At 43.4% G+C, this 10029-nt stretch overlaps 1 protein-coding gene across 1 annotated transcript in view; it reads left to right on the forward strand.

Annotated features, from left to right (window-relative positions):
- PARD6B (par-6 family cell polarity regulator beta) overlaps positions 1-8387 on the forward strand; it is a 15837-nt gene extending 7450 nt beyond the window's left edge. The window contains exon 3 of the mRNA XM_010835096.1: positions 6241-8387. Coding sequence (XP_010833398.1) covers positions 6241-7073 — 833 coding nt within the window. The 3' untranslated portion in view covers positions 7074-8387. The remainder of the gene's footprint in view (positions 1-6240) is intronic.
- The last annotated feature ends 1642 nt before the right edge of the window (positions 8388-10029 follow it).

Below are 10029 nucleotides of genomic sequence, written 5' to 3' on the forward strand. Positions count from 1 at the left end.
GTAGAGGCAAATGTCAGTAGGATTCATAGCCCTTAGAGTTGGATTTAGAAAAATGCGGTGTGTTCAGCAGAAGAGTTTTGTTTTTAAAAGTGTTATGTTTAATACAGATATGACTTAAGCAAAAAATGAGAAGTCAGTCAGTCAATTCTTTCCCACTTAAAACCCTCCAGTAGCTCCCGTCGCACACAGAGCAAGAACCTTCCTGATCTGGGCCCACAGCCTCCCCTTCCTCCGTCCTCCTCTCCAGAACCACGACAGCCCCGCCCCACTGCCTCCTCTTCCCCCTTCGCCCTCTCCAGAACCACGACAGCCCCCTTGATTTCCAACCCCACCGGCCTGGTGGGCTTGCCTCGGCCTCCGTGCTTCTGCGCGTGCTGTTCCTTCTGTAAGGAATGCTTTCCTGCAGCTCCGCTAGAGGCCGCCTCCTTGCCCTCAGGCCTCAGTGCGGGCGACTGTCTCAGAGGGACCTCTTCCGGCCACCTCAACTAGGGCCCCCACCGCCCACGTTTACCAGATTGCCCCCCGGAGACCTGGGATCACCTTACTTAGGCAGCGTTAAGGTGTTTGTGGTCTTACAGAGTTAAGCAGTGCCCTATAGTTCGTGGCGATACTTTTTTTCTTCTAAACAAAGCTGGACAGATGCTTAAGTAGAACGCTGATTCTGCATAATCTTTAGTGAACATTAAATTTAGGAAGCTAATATAAAACATGATATTAAGTATGGTTACATTTTATTGCTTAATGATAACATGTTTTCTGTTTTTCTGGTCTGTGGCCTCCAGTTTAGGAATCAGCAGGGCAGTGGGTTGCACTTGATATGGCACCAAAAAGACAGACAGAAACACAATTTTAAAATTTGAAACCATGTGACCTGTTAAAATTTGGTACACTCTATCAAATAAGGTTTCTTTGAAGTGAAAGCTCACAATTGAAGGCATAAACCGCTTCATAGCATGATTTTGGAGGTCACATTGTTGCATATCTTGAAAAGTTTTATGTTTTACAGTAGTTTATCATTAGAGGCGAAAAACCCTAGGCACTGTTTCTAGGGCTGTTATCGTGGAAGCAAGAATCAAAACAGAAAAACCTGATATCTTAAAAGTTATTTTCAGAGAGGATTCCCAGGTCTTTTGCCAGCCCCCTTTGCCCTGTTGGAGTTTAGAATTTCCTCATTTATTTGAGGGAAAAAGAGTTTTCCTTCTTTTGTACAGGTGGTTGTATGGAAAACAATCTTAGACAATATTTAAAGGTTACACCTTTAAAAGAAAAACAACTGTATTCCAATTTAAAAAAAAATACAGTAAAAGTACTCAGGTCATCCCTGTAGGTTTGGAGGATGGCCAGGGAAATGTGTATTTTTTCAAAAGCCTCCCATCCCGTCCTGATGATGATCAGCCAGGTCTGAGCCCCACTGACAGGCGTGGACTCCTCGCCAGATCCGATCAGGATACCTACATCACAGCTCCTTGCCGCACTGCCGCCGACTGTTTTTGTATGCCATCAGACAAACATGTGTGTACTGCAGGTTTCATCAGAGGAGCATGCTGGGGACACTGCTGGTCTTGCTTTAAGCCTCATCTGCCTCAGGACATGGCCTTATGGCCCAGATACCTGGAACCGGGTGGCCCTTCAGCCATCTCTTAGAACTGTGCCGTGCAGTAGATGTGACTTGGGAGATGTGTTTTAAGGTTATCTTTTAATGAGTTGGGTTTAATTCAGAAATGGCCTAAGGAAAATAATTTTAATAGTTGTAAAAAAAAAATAACAAAAGAAATAAAATTAAGTAAAATAAAAAGAAACTGTAGAGAAACATCTCACAGTATGACACCAGTTGCTTATGTCAGAAACCTGGCTGTCACCTTTGACACATACTTTTTTTTTTCTTTCAATCAGTTTGTCACCAAGCCTGTTGAAACTGTGCTCTAATTATTTTTCAGGCTTATCTCCCATCCCCATTGCCTCTGCTCCAGGCCAGGTGCCATCCTGAATCACCCTCAGTAACCTCCTACCTTGCCCTGCAGGTCCCTTCTCCAGCTTGCAGCCAGAAAATCCTTGGGGTTTCTTCCCTTTGGCCTTAGGCTGAAGTCTGGAACCCTCCCCTCTTCCCCGGGGGGCCAGTGTCTGCAGGGCCCTGTCTGCTGACTTGGTTCTAGCTCCTCCCCGCTCCCCTCCCAGCCTACCTTCTCTGGAGGCTGGCTGCGCCTGCAGGTTCTTCCCTCCCTCCCACCCGGTGAGCTGCTGTTTCTTTTCCAGTCTCAGCGTAAGCCTCACTTCTTGAGCAAGGCGGGCGTTGCCCTTGTACACCCACTGACAGGCTCCCTCAACCCAGGGTACTTCACAGCTCCTGGCATCTCTGTAATCATGGTGGTTTCCGGTTCTCGGTTAATTGCCAGCTCCTCTGTTAGTCTGTAAACGCCTGGAAAGCAAAGGGCCTCCGCACAGCTTGTGTCGGATCTGTGGCACAGAGCGCAAGGCTTGGCCACGCGGCAGTAGGTGCTTCTTAAGTAGCTGGTGGTTGATTTTCCTTGTATTAGAAACTGAAGGGATCTGCAGAATGTAAATACTGCTTTGAGTGACATTTAATCCTTTTAAAAAGCTGCCACATCTATTTCATTTTAATCATTTTGGATGAGAACAAACGCTGGCAAACTCGGGCTCGCTGGCTGTCTTGTAACAGTTTTCATGGAAACACCCATGCTCAGTCCCCTCTGTATTGCCTGCAGCTGCTTTTACACCAGAGATCATGTGACTTACAGGACCCTGAAATATTTATGGTACAACTCTTTGTAGAAAAAGGTTGGCCACCCCTTAACTAGAACAGTTCCCCAAACTATTTCATTCTTCCCTGTCTTCCAGCAGAACTTGAAACGGATCATAGTCTTAAACTTTCTTGATGACTCTCCCAGGAATGGTCGCTGTTTTGCTAACTGTGCAGGGACGTTTCTGGGATTTATAGAAATACTTTGTTCGTTTTGAGGTTTGCTTTATATTCGCTGTAGGCTTCTGTTTTTTATCTGTGCCTGCCACTCACTAGTGGACCCTCAGTCCTGACTCATGACTCAGCTGAGGAATGACATAGCCAGGGGTTTGGGGATTAATGTTTAAATAATAAGAGGCTCAGAGGGAGGGCCCACAGGGCTCCCTCTCAGTGACTGAAGCACAGGAGCTTTCTGTGTGTAAGAAGTGAGACATCCAGCCCGGCTGTTCGGCGGCATTCCAGGTGGAGGCCCTCATCCATCTCGGTGAGCTGAGCTTGTCGGGCTCGGGATAGGTGAGGTGTTGCTGCACGAGCCTGTATCACGCGCTGTTGCGTCAGCCTGGGTTTATGCAAGTGAAAGGTTGCCATGAGCCAGGTTTCCAACCCCCGGTCCCGTTCCCAGTTTTGTACTTTGACAGACGTGCTCAGGTGGAGCGTCAGCCCTGGTCCCTGTACATGTTCACCTTTACACTTTAAACCGACACCCTGCACCCTGGCTTTCCGCCAAAATATTTCTTTTCCCAGTGGCTGGAAACTGATTAGCTAGATGGGGGAACAAAGGTGCCTTTGTACTGGGCATATTGCTTTTGAGAATTTAGCAGAGAGCATTCAAACAGAGTCTGGAGGCGATGCCAAATTATGCAGATTGGGGGGGGCTTTTGGTCAGGTTTCCCATGAGTAGGTATGTAGGCAACTTGGTTTTGTTCTCTGTATCGTCTGAAATTTCCCACATAAAAATTGTGTGAGCTTTCTTAACTGATTATAAAATGACACATCCAGTTCTGAATGAACACAGTCAGGAGATTGTTGATAGATTTTTGGCCACATTTTGCCCAAAAGATTGTTTTGTCAGTGGATTTATTTCCCAAGCCAAATGATAAGTAAATTTCTGTCTTTGTAAGAACACAGTGTAAGTACTTTCTCCATAAATGAAGCACAATTATCCCCGGGTGGTAAAAGTGCCCCCAAATTAAGTACCCCTGGTCTTGTGCATTTCTCTGAAACTAGCTTTTGAGGCGTGTTCCGGCGCCCCGAGAAAACGTCGCTGAAGTTCTCAGTGTGCACTGAGCATTCACTGTATGACGTGAATGTGCACACTGCTGTCTAGTCAGAAAACTGGGCCCGTCTTCTGCCTGTAACGTACTTTGTACCCTTCAGTTCAGTTCACTCAAGTCGTGTCCGACTCTTTGCGACCCCATGGACTGCAGCACGCCAGGCCTCCCTGTCCATCACCAACTCCCGGAGTTTACTCAAACTCATGTCCATCGAGTTGGTGATGCCATCCAGCCATCTCATCCTCTGTCATCCCCTTCTCCTCCTGCCTTCAGTCTTTCCCAGCATCAGGGTCTTTTCAAATGAATCAGCTCTTCGCATCAGGTGGCCAGAGTATTGGAGCTTCAGCTTCAGCATCAGTCCTTCCAATGAATATTCAGGACTGATTTCCTTTAGGATTGACTGGTTTGATCTCCTTGCAGTCCAAGGGACTCTCAAGAGTCTTCTCCAACTTGTACTCCTATTTGTACCCTTAATTTCCTATGAAGTAAAGGTAATAATAGTCATCAATAAGGAGGCTGAGAGTCAGAAGACAAGAAACTGGAGATGGAAGCCGTGTTGCAGACACAGGCTGGTGATGTTCCTGTCATTCTGTAGCGCTGGTGGAGACTAGGACTTTAGTTCTTGGGATCTTGGGGGTACTTTTGTCTTTTTAAATTCGTATTTTTTTAATCCTTGGAGATTCTTTTTAGTTTACCCTCACTCTAGTTATTTTTGAAGCATGGTTTCCCCTTCTGTGCCTGCTGTTAGTTCTGTTTCCTCGTCCTCTGACGAGGCGTGTGGTTTGTAGGCTGTCTGCCTCCAGCTGCGCGATTTAAGAAGATCGCGTTTTAGTGCCCCGTTCTCCCTGTTTGACCTCAGAAATAATCAATGGCTGACTTGAAGAGTAAGTCACTCCCCACTCCCAGGTGTTACTTAGCTTAAACAGGTTATTGTTGTTATTTAATTGGGTGCAGCATTTTAAAATGGGAAGATTTTTTTAAACGTAAAAATACAAGACTCTCTGACAAGCTGGACTGGCCACACAGATTCCTACAGTCCTTGAAGAGAAGCTGCCTGGAGCAAGAGAAGCCACACCCGTTATCGGGTCAGGCGCGCTCAGCTTTGCCAGAGCCCCCTACCTGTTGTGTCTGTCTCGGCTCAGCCTCTTTGAAAAGTGGGAAAATGAAAGATTAAGAACTTGCCCAGAAAACTGAGGGAGAGTGTACTTGCAGAAGACCAGAATTCTGTGTTTGATACACGTTCATTTAATTTCATTATGATTTTATGTGTATTATCCATTACACTTAATTACAGGTGGACCTTGGATATATTGTGGGTTCAATAAAGCGATTATCTCAATGGAGTGAGTCACATGAATATTGGCTCAAATAAGTGCATTATGTCTAAAAAAACCCTTCATTTTAAAATACCTTTTTGCTTAAAAAAAACGTAACCTGAGCCTTCAGTGAGTCATCATCTTTTTGTGGTAGTGACATCAACGATCACAAGTTTGAAATACCGAGAGAGTTAACAAACTGTGACCCAGAGACACGAAATGAACAAATGCTGTTGAAAAAAAATGGCATTGATAGACTTGCTTGATGCAGGGTTGCCACAGACCTTGTTTGTTTAAAAAAAAAATTATCTGTGAGGCACCATAAAAGAGATCTGCCTGTACAGTCTGCCCAACCTCTAAAACAGGTACTTGAGCTTCAGAAGTGTCCAATTTCATGTCATTAAGTCAAATATAAACATGCAAATTGGAGGGTTTTGAACAAATGTAGGGAAAATACAGTGTAAATAACTTGTTATAAATGGTGTCGAGAATGTGTGTGTGTGGCTTATCAGAGATTCATTTGCCGTATTTAATGTTTCAGTCCTTGAGCTTCATAAAACCTAACGTCAACTTCTGGTAATTTCACGGGGACTATTTGAGAGGGCCCCCTAGTGGTTTTTCCTGGCACAGCGTGTCTTCCTACTGCACTCCGTTTTTTAAGGTCAGATCAGTCGCTCAGTCGTGTCGGACTCTCTGCGACCCCGTGAATTGCAGCCCGCCAGGCCTCCCGTCCATCACCAACTCCGGAGTTCACTCAACGGGCTAATATTTAACGAGTTTTGTTTCTGTACCAAATATGTTTTGAGTTGCCCTTTCTGTACAGATTCCACCATAGATAAACGTGTACTTTCATAGCATTCCTATAATTATTTTATTTTATTTGTTTGAACAGAAGAAGCAGACTACAGTGCCTTTGGTACAGACACACTAATCAAGAAGAAGAATGTTCTAACCAACGTGTTGCGGCCCGACAACCACAGAAAAAAGCCGCACATCGTCAGTAGCCTGCCGCAGGACTTCCGACCTGTGTCTTCCATCATCGACGTGGACATTCTCCCGGAAACGCACCGCCGGGTGCGTCTCTACAAGTATGGCACAGAGAAACCGCTGGGCTTCTACATCCGGGACGGGGCCAGCGTCCGGGTGACCCCGCACGGCCTGGAGAAGGTCCCGGGCATCTTCATCTCCAGACTCGTGCCAGGGGGCCTGGCTCAGAGCACGGGGCTGCTGGCTGTCAATGACGAAGTCCTGGAGGTGAACGGCATCGAAGTCTCCGGGAAGAGCCTCGACCAGGTCACCGACATGATGATCGCCAACAGCCGCAACCTCATCATCACCGTGCGGCCGGCCAACCAGAGGAACAACGTCGTCCGGAACAGTCGGACTTCGGGCAGCTCTGGCCAGTCGACCGACACCAGCCTCCCCAGCTGCGCGCCGCCGCCGGAGCCCAGCCTGGAGCCGGGGGAGGATGACAGTGACGACGAGGAGGACATCGTCATCGAGGACAGCGGGGAGCCGCGGCAGATCCCCAGGGCAGCGCCCAGCGCCGAGAGCCTGCAGTCGCTCACGCAGGTAGAGCTCAGTTTCGAATCTGGGCAGAACGGTTTCATCCCTGCCAACGAAGTGAGCTTACCACCAGTAGCGAGTGGCGCCGGCACCGAGTTCGAAACGCGTGCTCCAGATCAGAAACTCTTAGAGGAAGATGGAACGGTCATCACACTATGAGACCATCACGGCTTGAATGTCTTCTGAACGAGGATGCCACGGAGACTCTTTGTAAATTTGGCTAGTTGCAAGCATTATATACCTCTGAACAAGTGATCTGGGATAGGCATGAAAAAAAAAATAAATATATATATCTCGCAAGCTTAAAATGTTATTGAAATAGTAGTTTGATAATTCATATAAACTTTGGTGGGTTAGAGGTAAATTCAAGTCTAAAACAAAGGGGCCTTTGCTACTGAAATGATGTGCTTTTGCTATTTTGTCTATAGAGAACTGGATGTTAGCACATTTCCCAGAACTAAACACCCTAAGGACTAGATCATTTCCGTTTGAAGTGGTTGCATATTTAACCTGCTGTGCAGAGCCTGGTTAATTTTTCCCTTAACTATATTTTTTAATTTCTAATGTGAAGAAGTCTGTCAATTCGGTAGTTTGGGGACCTTGGCTCCTATATGCCCATATTTTATTTTGACTTTTTAAATGTTGTTCCTCTGTTGCTAATTGTAACAGTTTTTCCAAATGCTTCCCCCCCTCGCCTCATTTTCTAAGAAATCAAACCAACTGTTTTTTAGGGGCTGCTTCAACTTACAAAGCACTGAAGCAATGTTCCTGAATTAAGAAACTGTTAACAATCGATCAGATCTGCGTTTGTCCCTCCTGTGACTTCCACATTTACAAACTCATTCCATTCAGGCATCCCTTAGATGTCATGAAAGGCAGTTCCATCGCCCCTGCTGATGTGGGAGACTCTCTCCCATGTCTTCTTGTCCTCATTCCGAATCTCATTGGAAATCATTCCTTTCTTGTTTGTGTATTTTGTTGGTCTGCTTTTATACCCTTTTAATGTGTTTGAGTAGTGTGAATGATTTTCATTAAAAAAAAAAACACACCCAAACTAAGAGATTTTTATACACAGGACAGCCTTGTGCACTTTTAATATGAAAGTTTTGGGTTTTCCTTAGTGGGGTTTGTAGGAACACTGCCTACACTTTATGGAAAGCATGTAGTATTCACCTTTGACAGGTAGAGTGTATCTCGATTAATGTTAAGAGGCTATTTATTACTTTGTGATGCATCCACTTAGAACAAGGTGAGAGTAAGGCTGCTAACTTTTCGTTCTTGCCTGGTTTCGTTGTATGAGGTGCACAGGCACTACCGTAGCTTGTATCTAAAGACTGAGAATAGTATGAACTACGCCGAGTCCCCTGGCTTACGGCTGTTGCGCTCAGAGTTATTTATTGATTAATTTTATGGTAGGGCTAGAATGGATACCTTATAACAATTGTGTGCTAGTAAAACAATGAAGAATCGAATGACTCCGTTTTGAAGGATATTTTCTATGGTAAAAGTATATGAAGTAAAGTTGATTAAATGAAGATCACTTGACTCAGAATACTTCAACGTATTTTGTTCACATTGTACCACTAAACATTATCACTAAACCATTAACTGCACAATGTTAGGTAACACAGTGTACTTTTTGTTGAATTCATAGAAATTCTTCCACTTATTTAACCACTATTTTTCAATGGCATTCCAGGTTTAACATTCTGTTGAGTTTTACAAACTTAACTCTTGAATGGCAAAATGTTAGTAAGTAGAAGGTTACATTTCATTTATATTATGAGCGGTGCAGGGGTTCAACATTTTAAGTAAAAATACTTTCACATACTACCTCTCTTTCTCTCTCTCTCTTTTTTTTTTTAACAAAGTTTTAACATCAGAACTGTTCTCTTAGAGGAAGAAATACTTCAGGGCTTGACTTTTTGAACAACTTTTAACTGTAAAAATATAGATCTGTCTTGTATGTATTCATGAAAATGGAAATCAAAGCTGCTAGTGCTTCTTATTTTAACTGTCCCCCCAGAAGTATATGTCAGTGGTCTTTTCAACTGGATCTCTCATTGAAATTATTGGTGAAGTGATTGATTACTAGACATATTGTAAAACCAACAGATCTTGGTTATACAATAAAACGTCAATTCATTGGTAGCCTGAATTGTTTCAAGTGTACCTTATTAACAAAAATATCCGTGGATTCACCTTAAAATTTTATAGTACTAAATGTCAAGCTAACTGTGAATTTTGTTCTGTATCTTAAGTAAGTTTATGATAATGTCCTCATGAGCTATCAACAAAATATATGTACTTTTGTGAACTATGAATTTTCTAATTAAATTTTACATGCAACATGATTTTTACATGAATGATACTTTGTTTAAACTATCAAATGTCAGTATTTTACTACAATTTTATTATAAAATGTACATTATCACTAAATGAACTTTGATTTTAAAAATCAAATTAGCTTTAGTTGTATATTATTTTTTACAAATAAAGATAGACTTGTATAAAGGCTGCTTTCTTGTTTGCAAAAATACATGAAAAGTCACCCAACGAGTATTTAGCAAGCACCTGAAATAGAAAATGAAAAGGGAGAAAATTGCTACGTTATAACAAGATCCTAGCTTTCTTAACTTTTAAAAGCTCAACACCTAGAATTTCAGTGGTTAGGACTCCTCACTGTAATTGCCGATGCCCAGCTTAGGGTTAGGGCATTTAAAATGTGGTTAAATTCAGAGAATGTAAGAGGTTATACATGATACCCATCCCAGAATTATCACTTAGATGTTTGATTGTTTGAAATTAGACAAAAGTTGTTTCTAAAGTGACAGTTTCTCTTTCAAATTCAAATTCACTTAGTTACACTTTTTATCACCACCCTAGGTATAGGTATTGCCTATATGGATTGGATTCAACTTATACTAAACATCATAAAAGGCCCGAAATAAAACACACCCTCTTCCTGAGCCATTTCTAATTCCGAATTAGTCACCCTGTAATTGGCTAGCTTGATCTCTGCACTAACTTCTCTGCCAGGCAGCATGCAGGATGACAACCAATTCCTTCCCCCAGTTTAAAAACAGCAAATCCGCTAGGTAAAAATTCAACATCA

This window comes from Bison bison, unplaced genomic scaffold, assembly GCF_000754665.1.
Source record: "Bison bison bison isolate TAMUID 2011002044 unplaced genomic scaffold, Bison_UMD1.0 scf7180017864038, whole genome shotgun sequence".
Lineage (NCBI taxonomy): Eukaryota > Metazoa > Chordata > Mammalia > Artiodactyla > Bovidae > Bison > Bison bison.